General features: G+C 38.2%; 1 protein-coding gene across 2 annotated transcripts in view; it reads left to right on the plus strand.

The window, feature by feature from the left end:
- Positions 1 to 21129, plus strand: part of abcc3 (ATP-binding cassette, sub-family C (CFTR/MRP), member 3) — an 88422-nt gene that overhangs the window by 62101 nt on the left and 5192 nt on the right. The window contains exons 23-28 of one of the 2 annotated variants that reach the window (XM_084433520.1): positions 2424 to 2734; positions 10967 to 11166; positions 12707 to 12833; positions 14142 to 14243; positions 15180 to 15326; positions 19447 to 19605. In XM_084433520.1, coding sequence (XP_084289646.1) covers positions 2424 to 2734; positions 10967 to 11166; positions 12707 to 12833; positions 14142 to 14243; positions 15180 to 15326; positions 19447 to 19605 — 1046 coding nt within the window. Of the gene's footprint in view, positions 1 to 2423; positions 2735 to 7731; positions 8046 to 10966; positions 11167 to 12706; positions 12834 to 14141; positions 14244 to 15179; positions 15327 to 19446; positions 19606 to 21129 lie in introns of both variants that reach the window. The other variant, XM_084433519.1, reaches the window with a different exon arrangement.

Consider the following 21129-nt stretch of genomic DNA (forward strand, 5'->3'; position numbering starts at 1 on the left):
AAATGTCTACAAACGTATAAAACTGATCCGGGATCAGGTCAGATCATATATAGGGTTCACAGAGAGCATTCAAACACTCATGACTTTGCCTCGTTCGCTAAAATCACATGACTGAAAACCAGTGATTCGCAAATGTTCCGTCACTGCTACAGTCTGTCATTATATGGAAAAGAGCAGTACTAACATTCCTCTAAATCTCTCCTTTTCCTTGAGAATATTGACCAATGACTCGTTATTATACAGATGTGTCATTAAATGTCTACAGATGTGTAACTCACAGGTAAAGATCATGTATAGACAGTGGTGTGTGGGTTCACAGAGAACATGGAAACACTCGTGATGTAACTTTGTTTGCTGAAATCATGTGATACAGTAAGATCTCTCGTTATATGGAAAAGAGCAGCACTAACATTCCTCAAAATCTCTCCTTTCCTTGAGAAACGAGCGAGTGTTGTGTGTGTGTGTGTGTGTGTGTGTGTGTGTGTGTGTGTTCTCCTGCTCCCTCTGGTGCTCCCTGTAGGTGTGTGTGTGTGTGTGTTCTTCTCCTCCTCTGGCGCCCCCTGTAGGTGTGTGTGTGTGTGTGTGTGTGTGTGTGTGTGTGTGTGTGTTTGTGTGTGTAGTGTCGCTCTCCTCCTCCTCTGGTCGCCCCCTGTAGGTAGGTGTGTGTGTGTGTGTGTGAGGACTATGTTTTTCTGCTCCCTCTGGTGCCCCCTGTAGGTGTGTGTGTGTGTGTGTGTGTGTGTGTCTGTGTGTAGTGACGCTCTCCTCCTCCTCTGGTGCTCCCTGTAGGTGTGTGTGTGTGTGTGTGTGTGTGTGAGGACTATGTTTTTCTGCTCCCTCTGGTGCCCCCTGTAGGTGTGTGTGTGTGTGTGTGTGTGTGTGTGTGTGTGTGTCTGTGTGTAGTGACGCTCTCCTCCTCCTCTGGTGCTCCCTGTCGGTGTGTGTGTGTGTGTGTGTGTGTGTGTGTGTGTGAGGACTATGTTTTTCTGCTCCCTCTGGTGCCCCCTGTAGGTGTGTGTGTGTGTGTGTGTGTGTGTGTGTGTCTGTGTGTAGTGACGCTCTCCTCCTCCTCTGGTGCTCCCTGTAGGGGTGTGTGTGTGTGTGTGTCTGTGTGCAGTGACGCTCTCCTCCTCTGGCGCCCCCTGTAGGTGTGTGTGTGTGTGTGTGTGTGTGTGTGTGTGTGTGTCTGTGTGTAGTGACGCTCTCCTCCTCTGGTGCCCCCTGTAGGTGTGTGTGTGTGTGTGTGTGTGTCTGTGTGTAGTGACGCTCTCCTCCTCCTCTGGTGCTCCCTGTAGGTGTGTGTGTGTGTGTGTGTGTGAGGACTATGTTTTTCTGCTCCCTCTGGTGCCCCCTGTAGGTGTGTGTGTGTGTGTGTGTGTGTGTGTGTCTGTGTGTAGTGACGCTCTCCTCCTCCTCTGGTGCTCCCTGTAGGGGTGTGTGTGTGTGTGTGTGTCTGTGTGTAGTGACGCTCTCCTCCTCTGGCGCCCCCTGTAGGGGTGTGTGTGTGTGTGTGTGTAGTGACGCTCTCCTCCTCCTCTGGCGCCCCCTGTAGGGGTGTGTGTGTGTGTGTGTCTGTGTGTAGTGACGCTCTCCTCCTCTGGCGCCCCCTGTAGGTGTGTGTGTGTCTGTGTGTAGTGACGCTCTCCTCCTCCTCTGGTGCTCCCTGTAGGTGTGTGTGTGTGTAGTGACGCTCTCCTCCTCCTCTAGCGCCCCCTGTAGGGGTGTGTGTGTCTGTGTGTAGTGACGCTCTCCTCCTCCTCTGGTGCTCCCTGTAGGTGTGTGTGTGTGTAGTGACGCTCTCCTCCTCCTCTAGCGCCCCCTGTAGGGGTGTGTGTGTGTGTGTGTCTGTGTGTAGTGACGCTCTCCTCCTCTGGCGCCCCCTGTAGGGGTGTGTGTGTGTGTGTGTGTAGTGACGCTCTCCTCCTCCTCTGGCGCCCCCTGTAGGTGTGTGTGTGTGTGTGTAGTGACGCTCTCCTCCTGCTCTGGCGCCCCCTGTAGGTGTGTGTGTGTGTGTAGTGACGCTCTCCTCCTCCTCTGGCGCCCCCTGTAGGTGTGTGTGTGTGTGTGTAGTGACGCTCTCCTCCTCTGGCGCCCCCTGTAGGTGTGTGTGTGTGTGTGTGTGTCTGTGTGTAGTGACGCTCTCCTCCTCTGGCGTCCCCTGTAGGTGTGTGTGTGTGTGTGTAGTGACGCTCTCCTCCTCCTCTGGCGCCCCCTGTAGGTGTGTGTGTGTGTGTGTAGTGACGCTCTCCTCCGGCGTCCCCTGTAGGGGTGTGTGTGTGTGTGTAGTGACGCTCTCCTCCTCTGGTCGCCCCCTGTAGGTGTGTGTGTGTGTGTAGTGACGCTCTCCTCCTCTGGCGTCCCCTGTAGGTGTGTGTGTGTGTGTGTAGTGACGCTCTCCTCCTCCTCTGGTCCCTCTAACACAGGCGTCCTGGTCATGTTTTCCTCATTTACTCTGGCACTGGGGAAAATCCAGGGCTCACGCAAGCTTCACCAGGCCCTGCTGGACAACCAGTTTCACACGCCACAGTCTTTCTTTGACACCACTCCCATAGGCCGGATCATCAACCGCTTCTCCAAGGACATTTACGTGATCGACGAGGTCCTGCCCTCCACAGTGCTCATGTTCCTGGGCACCTTCTTTGCCTCCGTGTCCACCTTGATTGTTATCATTTCCAGCACACCCATATTCGCTCTGGTCATTGGCCCTCTGGCCTTGATTTACTTCTTTGTCCAGGTATTTTCTCCCTTTTATTGCAGATTCTGGACGAGTCCGGGGCGGTCCTTAACATTTCAGTTCTCCTGAGCATGTGCAAAGACGATTTATTCCTCTCCTCTTCTGCATGAGTCTGTATGGCTTCGTTCAGACTGCCGGGAAAATCAGACTTTTTTTCAATATGCATTTAGTTTTTTGAACAATTTAAATCTGATAATTCTTGCACAGTCACTTCAGACATCTAGCTTTTTTTTTGTGCACATTTGTATATGTAACAGAATTTAAAGTGTGCGTTATGCTCTACGGCTGTCATGTTTGCTTATTCTCTACATACAAAATATGATTTTCTTAATCAGTATTTCTGTCTTGTTTTCCAGCACAAATACCTAAACGTTTTTAAATCGGGATACATTTACTTATTTTGTTTGGTTTTATCTTATAGGGCCCTATCTCGCACCCAGCGCAATTGACTTTGTACAGCGACGCATGTATTATTCCTATTTTGCACCCGACACACAGCGGACTTTTCCCTCCACAGACGCACGTCAGTAAACTAGGGAATGAACTTGCGCTCCCGGGGGCGGTTCAGCGAAAAGAGGAGGCGTGTTCCGGCGCAAACGTCCCCTGGTGCTATTTTGCAGCTTCAGAAAACAAAAAACCTCGTCTAAAGTCAGTGGCACATGTTATTCAGATGCTATTTTAAGGGCGCATGCTTGGCCATAATGTAGCGTGTGCACAACACACATACACTTCTCTCATCTACACATAAGCAGCAGTTTCCATTTTTGCAAACCATACATAATTACAAGGAAAAATATTACCACACGAGGGAAATCATTGTTGTGTCCATGAAGATGTGAAAAAATAGGCATAAATCTAGCTTACACATTTACCCAAATTATCATACGCCTGTTTAACCGAAGCTAATTTGTGTGTGTTTCTCCATCCCCAATGTCACTTCTCTGTGTTTTACGGCCCTGACGAGAACGTCGGTCTCCTCGGCTGTGAACCGCTCCTGGCAAATCCGCCGTTATAATAGCAATCCGCCATGGAACAAGCACGCCTGCTCTTAAAGGGAATGTGAGATGACGCTCTGATTGGTTTATTTCACGTTACGCCCAAACCACACCTATGAGTAATGAAGCTACTTCAGACCAACACGTTTTAGATGATGACGAGATCCGCCCACAAAGTTACTTGCGTTTCGCGCTTGATACTTGCGTTTCAGATCGTTAAAATAGGGCCCATTGTATGTATACAGCTAAAAATATCTATACATTCTTAAATCAAGATGCATTTACATTTTGATTTAAAAAATGTATCACAATTACGCGAGTTTATGCTCAGAATCATAATCTAGTTTTCCCTTTGGATTAAGATTATTTTTCTGACCCCATTAGCAGATATTTGTTCTTGTTTAAACTTAAATTTTGATCTTTTTTTTTTTATTATAAAACAAGAATATCTTCAGTCATTTTGCTTTTCAAATAAATATATCTTGATTTAAGAATGTTTAGATATTTGTCCTGGAAAACAAGACACTGAGGAAGATCATCATGTTTTGCCGTGTATGCATTAAATATTAAACAGATAATGTGTGTGTGACCGTGAACGAGTCAAACACTCGGTCCTAAAGATCAGAATTTCTCGCGGTGTGAGCGAAGCCCTGTCTTGTGCGACTGCTCACTTCCTGTTTCTCCTGCCCACTTCCTGTTGCTCGTGTGTCTTCGCCCTTACACTCAACCATTACACAACACACACACACATGCACACACACAGGAACTCTTGTGGTTTGTGTGTAAATCCTCCTGCTTTTCTTTTAGCGCTGATGATGATGATGCAAATTCTGTCCAATAATTCTGAGTTATTAAACGGTGCATCTGTAGATGACAGCAGGGCTTTAGTCGAGTTATTGATGAGTTATTATCTACAGTTCTCAAATGAGATTTTCCTGATATTTCAGTTGTTGCTCTGAAACTTCTCAGATGTTTGTCTTGAGATCCCGGTATAATCTCATATTTCAGATCAGAACTCAATAATGTCTGCGATCAAAAGATTTCAATATGAACTCAAACATTTCTCATCAAATCCTTGGAAAAAGATGTAATTGCACTACCGGTCAAAAGTTCGGAATAATTGTGTTTTTTGAAAGTCTCTTCTGCTCACCAAAGGCTGCATTTATTTGATCAAAAATACATTAAAATAGTGAAATATTAATATCTGTTTTCTATGTGAATATACAGTAAAGTGTAATTTATTCCTGTGATCAAAGCTGAATGTTCAGCATCATTACTCCAGTCTTCAGTGTCACATGATCCTTCACAAATCATTCTAATATGAGGATTTGATGCTCGAGACACATTTATGATTATTATCAGTGTTGAAAACAGTTCATTTGTTTGTGGAAACGGTCATATATTGTTTTTGCAGGATTCTTTGATGAATAGAAAGTTCACAAGAACAGCATTTATCTGAAATAGAATCATTTGTAACATTATAAATGTCACTTTTGATCAATTTAATGCGTCCTTGATGAATAAAAGTAATAATTTCTTCTTTTTTTAAATCCCCAAACTTTTGAACGGTAGTGTGTCTGAGCTATGAGATATCATTTTATATAGTATCATGTAAAATTCTGATTGTTTTTGAGGAGCCTGGTCAATGTTCATATCTGAGAATCATAAACACAGGCAGGGAATGATATCAATTTTCTGTCTTTCACATTTCTGCATTGGGCTGATGCTGATCTTGCATTGAAGGTTGAAGTGTTATCAGTTCCTGCATTTGAATTGAGTGTGTTTCTCTCCCAGATGTGTGTGTGTGTGTGTGTGTGTGTTTGCATACGGACATCCACCATAGTTCAGTTTCAGTATTTCTCCAGTCGTGGCGTCACACACACAGACTGTAGGGCTGGGTTACAATATTGAGCTCTCGATTGTTATCGATTCTCATTTTGATGAACCGATATTGACTCTTAGATTGGTCTTTGTGTGAACAAAACTCCACTAAACATTAAATGTAGCGCCTGCCGTTCAATAATCTTTCTGCTTTGATACTTTTGATATGGAACAAAGTCTCAGCTTTCAAATTCTGTCAGTTTCATAGCAAAATTCAAGCAATAAATGTGTGTTTGTGTGTCTTTAATGTGTGTGACAGATGAAGCGATCATCTCTTCCTCTTCACTACTAGTTACAGCAGCAAATAAACATCAGTGAACATCAGAAGGAATGATGAAAGATACAGAACAACTTCCTGAAATCAATCTCATTGTAGTCTCAGCTGGAGAACAATAATGTCAAGAGCCGTTCGATGAGCATAAACGCGATAGAGAAATAACTGCAGACAGGAGTGTCGTTTACAGCTTTAGATGTTGACGTGCTGTACCTGATAAATATCCACATGAATCGATATCAAATCGGAAGTGAATCGAAATCAAACTTGTAAATCGATATAGGAATTATTCAAATCGTAAGCTTGTGAATCAAAATGGGAATTGAATCGAATTGCAAGCCTGTGAATTAAACACGGAATTGAATCGAATCTCATGCTTGTGAATCGAAATCGGAAAGTGAATCGAATCACAAACTTGTGAATCTAAATCGGAATTGAGTCGAATTACAAGTATGTGAATTAAAAACGGAATTTAATCGAATCACATGCTCGTGAATCGAAATCGGAAGTGAATCGGAAAATTATAAACGGAATTGAATCGAATCACATCCTCGTGAATCGAATGTGAATCGAATGTCAAACTTGTGAATCAAAATCGAAATTGAATCAAATCGCCAACTTGTGAATCAAAATCGGAATTGAATCAAATCACAAGCTTGTGAATCGAAATCGAAAGTGAGTCGAATCTCAAGCTTGTGAATCAAAATCGGAATTGAATCAAATCACAAACTTGTGAATCAAAATCAGAATTGAATCAAATCACAAACTTGTGAATCAAAATCAGAATTGAATCAAATCACAAACTTGTGAATCAAAATCGGAATTGAATTGAATCTCAAACTTGTGAATCAGAATCGGAATTGAATCGAATCTCAAACTTGTGAATCACAATCGGAATTGAATCAAATCACAAACTTGTGAATCAAAATCGGAATTGAATCAAGTTGCAACCTTGTGAATCAAAATCGGAATTGAATCAAATCACAAACTTGTGAATCAAAATCGGAATTGAATCAAATCGCAAACTTGTGAATCAAAATCGGAATTGAATCAAATCATAAGCTTGTGAATCGGAATCGAAAGTGAATAGAATCTCAAACTAGTGAATCAAAATCGGAATTGAATCAAATCACAAGTTTGCGAATCAAAATCGAAAGTGAATCGAATCTCAAGCTTGTGAATCAAAATCGGAATTGAATCAAATCGCAAACTTGTGAATCAAAATCGGAATTGAATCAAATCTTAAGCTTGTGAATCGGAATCGAAAGTGAATAGAATCTCAAACTAGTGAATCAAAATCGGAATTGAATCAAATCACAAGTTTGTGAATCAAAATCGAAAGTGAATCGAATCTCAAGCTTGTGAATCAAAATCGGAATTGAATCAAGTTGCAACCTTGTGAATCAAAATCGAAAGTGAATCGAATCTCAAACTTGTGAATCAAATCACAAAGTTGTGAATCAAAATCGGAATTGAATCAAGTTGCAACCTTGTGAATCAAAATTGGAATTGAATCAAATCGCAAACTTGTGAATCAAAATCGGAATTGAATCAAGTTGCAACCTTGTGAATCAAAATCGAAAGTGAATCGAATCTCAGACTTGTGAATCAAATCACAAAGTTGTGAATCAAAATCAGAATTGAATCAAGTTGCAACCTTGTGAATCAAAATTGGAATTGAATCAAATCGCAAACTTGTGAATCAAACCTGAAATGTAAGGTAATGGTGAAACCGGCGTGGAAGCCCAGCCCTAGCAGCCTGTCTGACGAGCCAGTGTGAATCAGACGAGCGAGGGCTAAATCGGACTAACCCTCCTCTTCCTCGTTGTGTGTATCGTTGTGCGCAGGTGTGCTGATTCTGGCCAACGCTTTACTGTGCCGGGCGTACAGCACACTGAAGGCGGCCCGCCACACACACCTCCACATGCTCCAGGGCATCCTGAGGGCACCACAGGCCTTTTTCGAGGCCACTCCCTCAGGCCGGGTCCTGAACCGCTTCAGCAAAGACGTGGACACTATAGACTCGCTCATTCCAGATAATATTGATATCTGGATGCGCACTTTCTGGTACACAGTAAATGTGCTGCTCGTTTGCTCTGTCCTCACCCCTATGTTCCTCATAGTCATAGTGCCGTTAATGCTGTTCTATTGGTGGGTCCAGGTAAATAGGAACAAGTCTGCTAACTCATTAATACAGCATGCTAACATGTGTTGATGTTCTGTTCTAGCTGCATTATTATCACTGTCGTAGTGTTGTAGTTTTTACACCGTGTGTGTGGTTTGGTCACTGGGTTTTGGTGCGGTCAGGGAGTCGAGACTCTGGTGAACGAACGGAGAGACTCGACTCACTGAACTCTCAGCTGATGCTGTTCTTTACCCAAAGAATACACTCCTTCTGTTTTATATCCAATTATTAATCATTTGAGTAAAAGTAATAATAATAATAATTCATTTTTGCAATAATGTATTCAATTATATACTACTACTTCTTGTGCTAATAATAATAATGATAGTAATCATTCTTTTTTGCAATAATTTGTTGAATTATATACTATTACTGCTACTAAGAATAATAATGATAACAATATTATATAATTTAATATATTCATGTAATAATTATATAATTTAAATATAATTTTATTATTATTATTATTATTATTGACAACAGCAGCAACAACAACAATAATAGTGGTAATAAATTATTTCAATATTTTATTAAATAAAATACTACTGCTACTAATAATAAAAGTATTAATAATTTGAATTCTTTTTATTAATATGTACTGCTATTAATAATAATAATAATATTATTAATAATTATTATAATTATTTTATTATATAATTTAATAAATTACTGCAAGAAATGAATAATAATAGTAATACTTTATTGCAATAATTAGTTAAAGTATATAATACTGCTACTACTACTACTACTAATAATAATAATATTTTGATTATAATATTTTATATTATTTAATAAATTATTAATATGATTGAGTATTATGATGATGATCATTAGTTTTGCAATCATTTATTATTATTATTCACAACAACAATAATAATTTAATGCAATAATTTATTACATTATTTTAATAAAGTTCATGTTTAAGTATGATAATAATTATATGATTTAAATTATTAAGACAAAATAATAATAGAATATTGCAATCATTTATTAAATGAAGACTACTTATAATAATTCTAATGTTTATCATTATTATTAAATATATCTATGTATCATTTAATAAAGTATTACAATAAATTATTAATATTACGGTTAATATTTTGCTTAATAATATCAATGATAATAGTGGTAGTAATAATAACATTAATGCTATTATTATTTAATTTAATAAATGATTGCATTATTGCAATAATGAATTATGATTAATTATAATGCTGTATATCCGCCTGTATGGATATAAAATGTAATTAACAGTGCGAGTGATGAATGTGGGTAAAGAACAGTAGAGTTACAGTAGAGTTACAGTAGTAGGTGAAGTTGTGAATGTCCTCATTTCATCAGTACTAATGCAAGCGCGCGTAACAGACTGTGATTCAACTGGACTTTTAACTCATACCTGGCATGTAGTTATTTTACTGGAAGAACTGGCATATGGAAATTAATAATCCACATTAGAAGTGTGTTTGGTGGTCAGTATCTACTAATATTTAGACTATTAACAAAGTAGTGTTAAGTTCTTCCTAACCAGTTCAGATGCTAATGACAAGTAGCGGAGAGATAAACAGCATTACGGTTCGTAACACAGTTTAATATTGATATGTTCGCGGGCCTCTTTCTGGTGTCGTGGAGAGCAGTGATTCTCAGCTCAGCAGTACTAAACCCTCAATCTCTCATTGCATAACTGTAACTTGGTCTTGCATCTGTCCTGATTGTACTGTAACTCCTCATCTCTTTGCATGGCACGAACTGGCTTCCTGAAGCGCTCTGTGTTTTCTGAGCGAATCGCTTGTCGCATGCAGCCGAAATATCACATTATTGATGTCATTATATTCAGAAATGCTCAAAGCCAAACCAAACACTACAACATTATGATAGCGTTTGATCCCATTTATATTTGATCCCTTAATGTGAATGCTATTGTTATATATTTCAGTAAGAGTATTGCATTCTGAATTATTGTTTGATTGAAAGTGCTTATGGTGAGGATTCTAGAAACTAAATGAAAGATTGAACATGTTTAAAACGGTTTGTCTCAATGAGGGAATGTGCGGATTAACTAGTTTATAACACACAGTTTATTATAGTGTGCGATATTTGATATTCAGAAGAATTTTGATAATTGTATTCGGAATTAATTGATCAAAAGTGACAGTAAAGACATTTATAATCTTACAAACGATTTTATGTCAAATAAATGCTGTTCTTTAGAGCTTTCTATTCATCGAAGAATCCTGAAAAATTAAATGTATTTCGGTTTTCAACACTGATAATAATCATTAATGTTTCTTGAGCATCAAATCATCATATTAGAATGATTTCTGAAGGATCATGTGACACTGAAGACTGGAGTAATGATGCTGAACATTCAGCTTTGATCACAGGAATAAATTACACTTTACTGTATATTCACATAGAAAACAGATGATTTACATTAGAATAATATTTGACTGTATTTTTTATCAAATAAATGAAGCTTTGGTGAGCAGAAGAGACTTTTTCAGAAACATAAAAAAATGTGAATAATGTATGTCACTGTATTGTGCATAAGACTTTATTTAAAGAAAAAATATAAAATTATTATATAGAAGCTCAAGAAATATTTCACATTTATCTTGATCAGGCATTTTCTCTTATTATAAATAGTCTCTTAGTTAGTAGTAAACTGACCAAACATTCCTGGAGTTCAGACAAACCTGCAATATTATCTTGTTCATTTTAAAGCATTTTGAAATTTTCCTTTAATAAAAGACTTCGACAAACCAAAAATATCAGCGCATAACTGCATGTTGTCAAACGACGAGTGTGTTTTCTGAATCCTCACTCATTCGTACATGTGTAAGTGTGTAATCTTCCTGCTGTTGTGTGTGTTGTGTAATGGCGTGTTCTTTCCTCCGTAGAGGTTTTATGTGGCCACGTCTCGTCAGCTAAAGAGGCTGGAGTCTGTCAGTAGGTCTCCCATATATTCTCATTTTTCGGAGACCATCACGGGCACTAGCGTGATCCGCGCGTACGGGCGCCACGGTGCCTTCGTTCTCATGAGCGATATGAAAGTGGATGAGAACCAAAAGAGTTACTACCCTGGTATCGTGTCCAACAGGTTGGTTCGGTCTCGCTCACACTCGCTCGGATGCATGCAGACTTTCCAAATACGACTTTAATCATTTAACTATTACGACTTTATATCTCGCAATTCTGACTTTATAACGCGCAATTGCGACTTTATATCACACAATTCTGACTTTATATCACACAATTCTGACCTTATATCACACAATTCTGACTTTATATCACACAATTCTGACCTTATATCACACAATTCTGACTTTAAATCACGCAATTCTGACTTTATAACTCACAATTCTGACTTTATATCTCACAATTCTGACTTTATATCACGCAATTCTGACTTTATAACTCACAATTCTGACTTTATATCACACAATTCTGACCTTATATCACACAATTCTGACTTTATATCACACAATTCTGACTTTATAACTCGCAATTACGACTTTATATCACAATTGTGACTTTATATCACGCAATTCTGACTTTATAACACACTATTGCGACTATATCACACAATTCTGACTTTATAACGCAATTGCAACTTTATATCACGCAATTCTGACTTTATATCACACAATTGCAACTTTATATCACACAATTCTGATTTTATATCACGCAATTCTGACTTTATAACAATTGCGACTTTATAACACACAATTGCAACTTTATATGACGCAATTCTGACTTTATATCACACAATTCTGACTTTATATCACACAATTCTGATTTTATAACACGCAATTCTGACTTTATAACACGCAATTCTGACTTTATAACACGCAATTGTGACTTTATATCACGCAATTCTGACTATAACAATTGCGACTTTATAACACACAATTGCAACTTTATATCACGCAATTCTGACTTTATATGACCCAATTCTGGCTTTATATCACACAATTGCAACTTAACACACTATTGCGACTTTATATCACACAATTCTGACTTTATAACGCAATTGCAACTTTATATCACGCAATTCTGACTTTATATCACACAATTCTGACTTTATAACAATTGCGACTTTATAACACACAATTGCAACTTTATATGACGCAATTCTGACTTTATAACACACAATTGCAACTTTATATGACGCAATTCTGACTTTATAACACACAATTGCAACTTTATATGACGCAATTCTGACATTATAACACACTATTCCAACTTTATATGACGCAATTCTGGCTTTATATCACGAAATTGCAACTTAACACACTATTGCGACTTTATATCACACAATTCTGACTTTATAACGCAATTGCAACTTTATATCACGCAATTCTGACTTTATAACACGCAATTGCAACTTTATATCACGCAATTCTGACTTTATAACACACTATTCCAACTTTATATGACGCAATTCTGGCTTTATATCACACAATTGCAACTTAACACACTATTGCGACTTTATATCACGCAATTCTGACTATAACTCGCAAGTCGTTCGGATGCATGCAGATTTTCCCAGCGTCTTCCATTCTTTACTGGCTTTTGTGGGAAATGTGTCTGTTAAAATGTGGCTCAGTCTTACAGTGTTGTGTTTGGATGCGAAACAGGTGGTTGGGGGTTCGGATCGAGTTTATCGGGAACTGTATTGTGTTGTTTGCTGCTCTGTTCGCTGCGGTCGGGAAGGATAAACTGAATCCTGGTCTGGTGGGTCTGTCCGTGTCCTACGCTCTACAGGTACAGTCACACTCATGTATTATAATCACTAGTCATGCTTAATAGTTCATATAATAGTGTTCATCTGTAGCTCTAACATTAGTGTATTCATACTGTTGTTTATCATGAAAACATTTCTTTCTCATTTTAACTACATCTCATGATGCATTTATAATGGAAGCTTGTTTCCACCACAGAATAAAACCTTTTAAAAGATAATTGTGACTTTTTATCTCGCAATTTTGTGATATAAAGTCAGAATTGTGAGATATAAACATACAATTCTGGAAGTTTATATCTCGCAATTTTTAAATTATAACACGCAAGTGTGAGAAAAAAGTCAGAATTGTGAGTAAATGTCGCAATTACATTTTTTTTTTTTTTTCTGTGGCGGAAACAAGCTTCCATATTTTACACAAAATTAGAGACTTTACATACGTTGGAGAAATATTTACTTTTTGGTCAAAAGTTGATGTTTATTGTTTAATGTTTTTTTCTTCTGCTCAGCAATGCTGCTTTTATTTTGAAAAATAAATACAGTAAAATCAGGAATATTGTGAAATATTGTACAATTTTATATCACATGATCCTTCAGAAATCATTCTAATATGCTGATTTTCTGCATTATTAATTATTAATAATGGTTCTTCTAATTAATATTATTATCAATGTTGAAAACAGTGGAAACTGTGATAAAAAAAATGTTGTTGTTGAATTCTTTCAAAAGTTCAAAAGAACAGCATTTATTTGAAATAGAGTCTTTTGTAACATTATATATGTCTTTACTTTCACTTTTTTTCAATTTAATGCGTCCTTGATGAATAAAAGTATTGTTATGATTTTTTATCTTACTCTGACCCTAAACTTTTGAATGGTATTCAACATTGATAATAATCATAAATGTTTCTTGAGCATCAAATCCTCATATTAGAGTGATTTCTGAAGGATCATGTGACACTGAAGACTGGAGTGAAAATTCAGCTTTGATCACAGGAATAAATTACACTTTACTGTATATTCACATAGAAAACAGATGATTTACATTAGAATAATATTTCATGGTTATCACTGTATTTTTGATCAAATAAATGCAGCTTTGGTGAGCAGAAGAGACTTTTGACATGAACTGTATACATTTAGCAGATGCTTTTATCCAAAGTGACTTACTAATAAGCAATATAATACAGAGCCAACAATATTTGCAGTATGCAATGCCACATTTAATATAAAGAAAGATTATGAAACAGAGGATCAGGGGAGAAATGCATAGTGTTTTCCCACTATAAGCGCCTGTATTCTGTAACAACACTTTTTATTTCTACTGTATAGGTCACTATGTCCCTAAACTGGATGGTGAGGATGACCTCTGACCTTGAGAGCAACATAGTAGCAGTGGAAAGAGTGAAGGAGTATTCAGAAACACCGACTGAGGTACAGTACAACACACACATGCTCATGTTCTTAAGGTCCGCTTTACACAGGCACTGTGAAAATGATGTCGAAACAGTGAAAACTGCTCTAGAATTTACTCTACTCTATAACGGTAGTTTGAGAAAACTAGGAAAACAAGTCTCTTAATCTCCAGAGTCACTTCACAAGCTTTTCACCGTTTCATTTCAGAAAAACTACTGTCTGAAACTGAAACTCAAAGATCTTCATGAGAAAACGTCAAAATAAAAGTCTGCTTTAACGTATACTAAAATATACTTCTCAAAGTAATAATAATATTTCTAAGGAATATCATACAACCAATTCTAAAATATTTTTTCATCCATGTTTTGAGTTTATACAGTTCTGTTGTGCAGCATCTTATTTGCCAGAACATAAAAATGCAATGTTTTGTTGTAAATTAATTGTTATATTTCAATTTGATGACATTTTAGAAGCTTATAAATGTATATAAAATTGTCTTAAATCATTAAACGCAGAATCCCAAAGAAATAAATAAAATGGAAAACACAGAATTTAGGGGAAATTAATATGAATTTCATGGGGCCCTAAATTAATAGTGAACAAACAAATATACATGTTTACATTCATCCTCAAGCTTTAATATGTGAAAAGCATTTCCTTCCCTATTAATGTCAAATGAATATCAGCCAGCACTAAATTAAGTAACAAGTAAAAAGTAAGAAATAAAACTGTTTTTTCTGACCCTATTGACAGTCATTTGTTCTTGTTTTAATCATAAACTCACTTTTTTCTTATATCTTCAGTCATTTTGCTTTTCAGATGAATGTATCTTATGAATGTTTAGATGTTTGTGCTGGAAATCAGGACAGAAACACTGAGGAAGAACATCATGTTTGCAGTTTATTGTGAGCTCATTTGATGTAAGAGATTAAACTGGGCCGTGGGTTTCCACAGGCTCCATGGGTCGTGCCGGACAAGCGCCCGCCGCCAGACTGGCCTCCCCAGGGGAACGTGGAGTTTGTGGATTACAGCGTGAGATATCGAGAAGGACTGGACCTGGTGTTGAAGAACGTCTCTCTGAAGGTCAAGGGAGGAGAGAAGGTCAGGAGCCTTGCTTCTTCAACGCTTCTAGAGCCAACATCTGTAGATCTGTCAGGTTTAAGCCTGACATGTGGATCAGCTGTCAGAAGAAGCTTAAAGTCTCCCTGTAGTCAATCATTTTATCCCTTAAAACTCATCTTTGATCGCCAAAATGACATATTTAAACGTTTTTTCATCTTCATGCCTTAAAATATCTTGAATGTAACTCGACACCCTTGCCTCATTTAGTATGCGCGGTTCTATGAATATGCAAATGAGCCCCGCATCCACTCACTTCCAAAGCGTGTTTTTGAGACTGTCTTTGGTTCACTGCAGTTTTAAGGAGGAAATACTCAGCAATGGACTTATGAATTTACACATGGTTTGTCTTAAAGCATATTAAAAACACCACATAGACACATAAACAACATTAAAAGCTGGATTTTCACCACAGGGAGACTTTAAGAAAAACAATGAGAGGAAAAAATTAACTTAAAATGCCTGAAACAGTGATATTAAGGCTACATTCTACGTCTACATTAATCCGGATACATTTGAAAACGGCGTTTTCGTTTATAAACGCTCTCCGTCCACACTAGCGTTTTCAGGCGTTTTCGTTTATAAACGCTCTCCGTCCACACTGGCGCTTTCAGGCGTTTTCGTTTATAAACGCTCTCCGTCCACGCTGGCGTTTTCAGGCGTTTTCGTTTATAAACGCTCTCTGTCCACGCTGGCGTTTTCAGGCGTTTTCGTTTATGAACGCTCTCCGTCCACACTGGCGTTTTCAGGCGTTTTCGTTTATAAACGCTCTCTGTCCACGCTGGCGTTTTCAGGCGTTTTCGTTTATAAACGCTCTCTGTCCACACTAGCGTTTTCAGGCGTTTTCGTTTATGAACGCTCTCCGTCCACACTGGCGTTTTCAGGCGTTTTCGTTTATAAACGCTCTCTGTCCACGCTGGCGTTTTCAGGCGTTTTCGTTTATAAACGCTCTCCATCCACACTAGCGTTTTCAGGCGTTTTCGTTTATGAACGCTCTCCGTCCACACTGGCGTTTTCAGCCGTTTTCGTTTATAAACGCTCTCTGTCCACGCTGCCGTTTTCAGGCGTTTTCGTTTATAAACGCTCTCCATCCACACTAGCGTTTTCAGGCGTTTTCGTTTATGAACGCTCTCCGTCCACACTAGTGTTTTCAGCCGTTTTCGTTTATGAACGCCCTCCGTCCACACTGGCGTTTTCAGGCGTTTTCGTTTATAAACGCTCTCCATCCACACTGGCGTTTTCAGGCGTTTTCGTTTATAAACGCTCGAAACGCTCTCCGTCCACACTGGCGTTTTCGTTTATATACGCTCTCCGTCCACACTGGCGTTTTCAGGCGTTTTCGTTTATAAACGCTCTCTGTCCACGCTGGCGTTTTCAGGCGTTTTCGTTTATAAACGCTCTCCATCCACACTAGCGTTTTCAGGCGTTTTCGTTTATGAACGCTCTCCGTCCACACTGGCGTTTTCAGCCGTTTTCGTTTATAAACGCTCTCTGTCCACGCTGCCGTTTTCAGGCGTTTTCGTTTATAAACGCTCTCCATCCACACTAGCGTTTTCAGGCGTTTTCGTTTATGAACGCTCTCCGTCCACACTAGTGTTTTCAGCCGTTTTCGTTTATGAACGCCCTCCGTCCACACTGGCGTTTTCAGGCGTTTTCGTTTATAAACGCTCTCCATCCACACTGGCGTTTTCAGGCGTTTTCGTTTATAAACGCTCGAAACGCTCTCCGTCCACACTGGCGTTTTCAGGCGTTTTCGTTTATATACGCTCTCCGTCCACACTGGCGTTTTCAGGCGTTTTCGTTTATAAACGCTCTCTGTCCACACTGGCGTTTTCGTTTATAAACGCTCTCCATCCACACTGGCGTTTTCAGGCGTTTTCGTTTATGAACGCCCTCCGTCCACACTGCCGTTTTCAGGCGTTTTCGTTTATATACGCTCTCCGTCCACACTAGCGTTTTCAGGCGTTTTCGTTTATAAACGCTCTCCGTCCACACTGGCGCTTTCAGGCGTTTTCGTTTATAAACGCTCTCCGTCCACGCTGGCGTTTTCAGGCGTTTTCGTTTATAAACGCTCTCTGTCCACGCTGGCGTTTTCAGGTGTTTTCGTTTATAAACGCTCTCCATCCACACTGGCGTTTTCAGGCGTTTTCGTTTATAAACGCTCGAAACGCTCTCCGTCCACACTGGCGTTTTCAGGCGTTTTCGTTTATAAACGCTCTCTGTCCACACTGGCGTTTTCAGCCGTTTTCGTTTATAAACGCTCTCCGTCCACACTAGTGTTTTCAGGCGTTTTCGTTTATGAACGCCCTCCGTCCACACTGGCGTTTTCAGCCGTTTTCGTTTATAAACGCTCTCCGTCCACACTGGCGTTTTCAGGCGTTTTCGTTTATGAACGCCCTCCGTCCACACTAGCGTTTTCAGGCGTTTTCGTTTATGAACGCCCTCCGTCCACACTGGCGTTTTTAGCCGTTTTCATTTATAAACGCTCTCCGTCCACACTAGCGTTTTCAGGCGTTTTCGTTTATAAACGCTCTCCGTCCACACTGGCGTTTTCAGGCGTTTTCGTTTATGAACGCCCTCCGTCCACACTAGCGTTTTCAGGCGTTTTCGTTTATGAACGCCCTCCGTCCACACTGGCGTTTTCAGGCGTTTTCGTTTATGAACGCCCTCCGTCCACACTGGCGTTTTCAGGCGTTTTCAGGATGAGAAACTTTTGAAAAACGCCTGAAAACGCTAAATTCACCTTTACTGCGCATGCATAAAACACCACAAAAGATCACTGATATGATTCAGTTATCACGCAATTCATCTGACAGGATAATTTTATTTAATAAAATATCTCATCCTTCACTGATGCGTCCAGCAAACTCACTCACCATTATATGTTTGATCTAAAACTGCTCTCATGTTTCAACCGCAGGACAGCGAATGTGAGTAAATTCTGTCATCTTTGCAGGACTGTGATATGAAGAGTGTGAATGTAGAATATTTTTAGCAACAGTGTGAAAGTGAACAGCACATAACAGGCACAATACTGTGGCCGGTTTCACAAAGCTATTTTAGAGCGGTCTATAGTGTTAGACAAGTCTAAAATGTGCTCATAGACTAGGCTAATGCAAGTTAGACTGTTTCACAAAAATAAAGACTGACTTAATTTAGACCAAAAACATTAGACACCTCTTACCCCCAGGCTAACTTAGGTCTAAGACTCTATGTTACCTTGGCAACCAGCAGTAACAATCAGTTACATTACAAACAGCCAAAAGAAAAGGGGAAATGGCTCATCATTTAAACATTTCTTCTTGTTACTACATTCTCCGCTAAAGTAAAATGTCCTTGTAACTGTTATACTCCTCCAACAAACACATATTCTCCGCTGGGGTAAACTGCACTGAGCGGCTGAATGCGCTTACTCGATCCACCATGTTTTTTGTTTTGAAAAGTGTCTTATTTTACCCAGAATGCACTTAAGATAGTCAGAGTCTTCAGTGCTTTGTGCAACGGTCTGATTTAGATGTCTATCTGAAGTCTGACTATCTACTATATCTAAGCCATAGTCAAAGTCTTATCTTTGTGAAACCGGCCCCTGGTATAAACATGAATATCTATTGGTACAGTATGCGTCACATGACTAAATTTACATCAAATGTTCAAATGTATCCACTTTGGAGTGCGTTTTAAAAAAAGCTTTGTTTTCATTAATAAAAACGCCGTCTCAGAGTGAACGGAAGGACAGAACGGAGAGAAAAGTATACGTATTAGTGTGGACATGGCCTAAAAGATCAGATTCAGTTTACAGATTATTGATCAAGTACACTATACACAGGCGAGCAGATGAGCCCAAAATATGAACTATGCAAAATATTTATTTTACCCTTATTAGTGGGTAATTCTGTAAAAGCTGACGACAGTGAGCAAAGCTAAATATAATATGAGTTCAAATGTAATTTAAAAGGCAATAAATACCTATTTCTGAGTGTTTGACACACTAACATGACCAGTGAGCTCCAGTGGATGATATGTGTGGATTAACACACACTGATTGTGACATCATTACTGTGATGTGATATATATTATATTTTCATATAATGATTCCCTGCAGATCGGCATCGTGGGAAGGACGGGAGCCGGGAAGTCGTCGATGACTCTGTGTTTGTTTCGTCTTCTGGAAGCGGCGGATGGAGAGATCGTGATCGACGAGGTGAAGATCTCAGAGATCGGCCTTCATGACCTCCGCTCCAAACTCACCATCATCCCTCAGGTGTGTGTGCTAGCATCTGGTTCAGTTTAGCACAGCTGTTTATTGCGGTATTAGCGCTGCACTCATGATGGGTCAGCAGAAAAAGCTCATTTCCCCATTCAGAGCCATAAAGCAGTGGATTGTGATTGTTTTTCTGCTGGCGGTCGATGAAGCCAGAGCACTGAGCGCTGATAATGAGCCTGTTCAACTGAGGCTAATGGCCTGTTCGTTTGGGTCCAGATTATTAACACTGTGCTTTTTTCCTGTTGTTTGTTTTCTCTCTAGTAAAACCTGTTCTTAACCTCATTTCACCCTTTAGCAGATACTAAAACTCTGCCGTGTGATTTAATGTGTTTTGCTCAGCAGAGCAGCAGTCAGCGCTCACTACTCAACAATGGTGTAATTTTTGTAAAGTAATGTATCTTTCCAGGAAAAAAAAATAGTAATACAATTTAATTTTTTATGTATACTGTAGTATATACTGTATATATATACATATACACATATATAAACATAATATAATTACTAAATTATATATTATTAATAAAAATGTTATATATATATATATATATATATATATATATATATATATTTAGTAATTTATAATAGTAATTTAGTAATTATATTATGTTTATATATGTGTATATGTATATATATATATATTTTATATATATTTTATACAGTACCAGTCAAAAGTTTGGAAACACTACTATTTTTAATGCTTTTGCAAAAAGTCTCTTATGCTCATCAAGCCTGCCGTTAAAAACAAAAAAACACAAAAAAAACAGTAATATTATGAAATATTATTACAATTTAAAATAATGGTTCTCTTTTTTTAATGTACTTTAAAATGTAATTTATTTTTGTGATGCAAAGCTGAATTTTCATCAGCAAGTACTAATTATCAATGATGGAAACAGTTGTGCTGTTTAATATATTTTTTTGGAATACTATTTTCAGGATTCATTGATGAGTAAAACGTTAACAGCATTTATTCATAAAAACAGCATTTATTCAAAATAAAAACATTTCTAACAATATAAATCGTTACCATCACCTTTTATCAATTTAACACATTCTTGTTGAATTAAAGTACTAATTTCTTTAAAAAAAAAAAAAGTTATTGTTCCCAAACTTTTGAACGGTAGTGCATATTGTTACAAAAGATTTCTATTCTAAATAAATACAGTTCTTTTAAACTTTTTATTCATCAAATAATCCTGAAAAAAGTATCTCAGGTTATAAAAAAATATTAAGCAGCACAACTGTTTCCAACATTGATCATAAATCATCATATTAGAATGATTTCTGAAGGATCATAAGACACCAAAGACTGGAGTACTTGCTGATGAAAATTCAGCTTTGCATCACAAAAATAAATTACATTTTAAAGTATATTAAAAAAGAGAACCATTATTTTAAATTGTAATAATATTTCATAATATTACTGGGTTTTTTGTTGTTTTTTGTTTTTAACTGCAGGCTTGATGAGCATAAGAGACTTCTTTCAAAAACATTAAAAATAGTAATGTTTCCAAACTTTTG

This window comes from Rutilus rutilus (assembly GCF_951802725.1).
Source record: "Rutilus rutilus genome assembly, chromosome: 16".
Lineage (NCBI taxonomy): Eukaryota > Metazoa > Chordata > Actinopteri > Cypriniformes > Leuciscidae > Rutilus > Rutilus rutilus.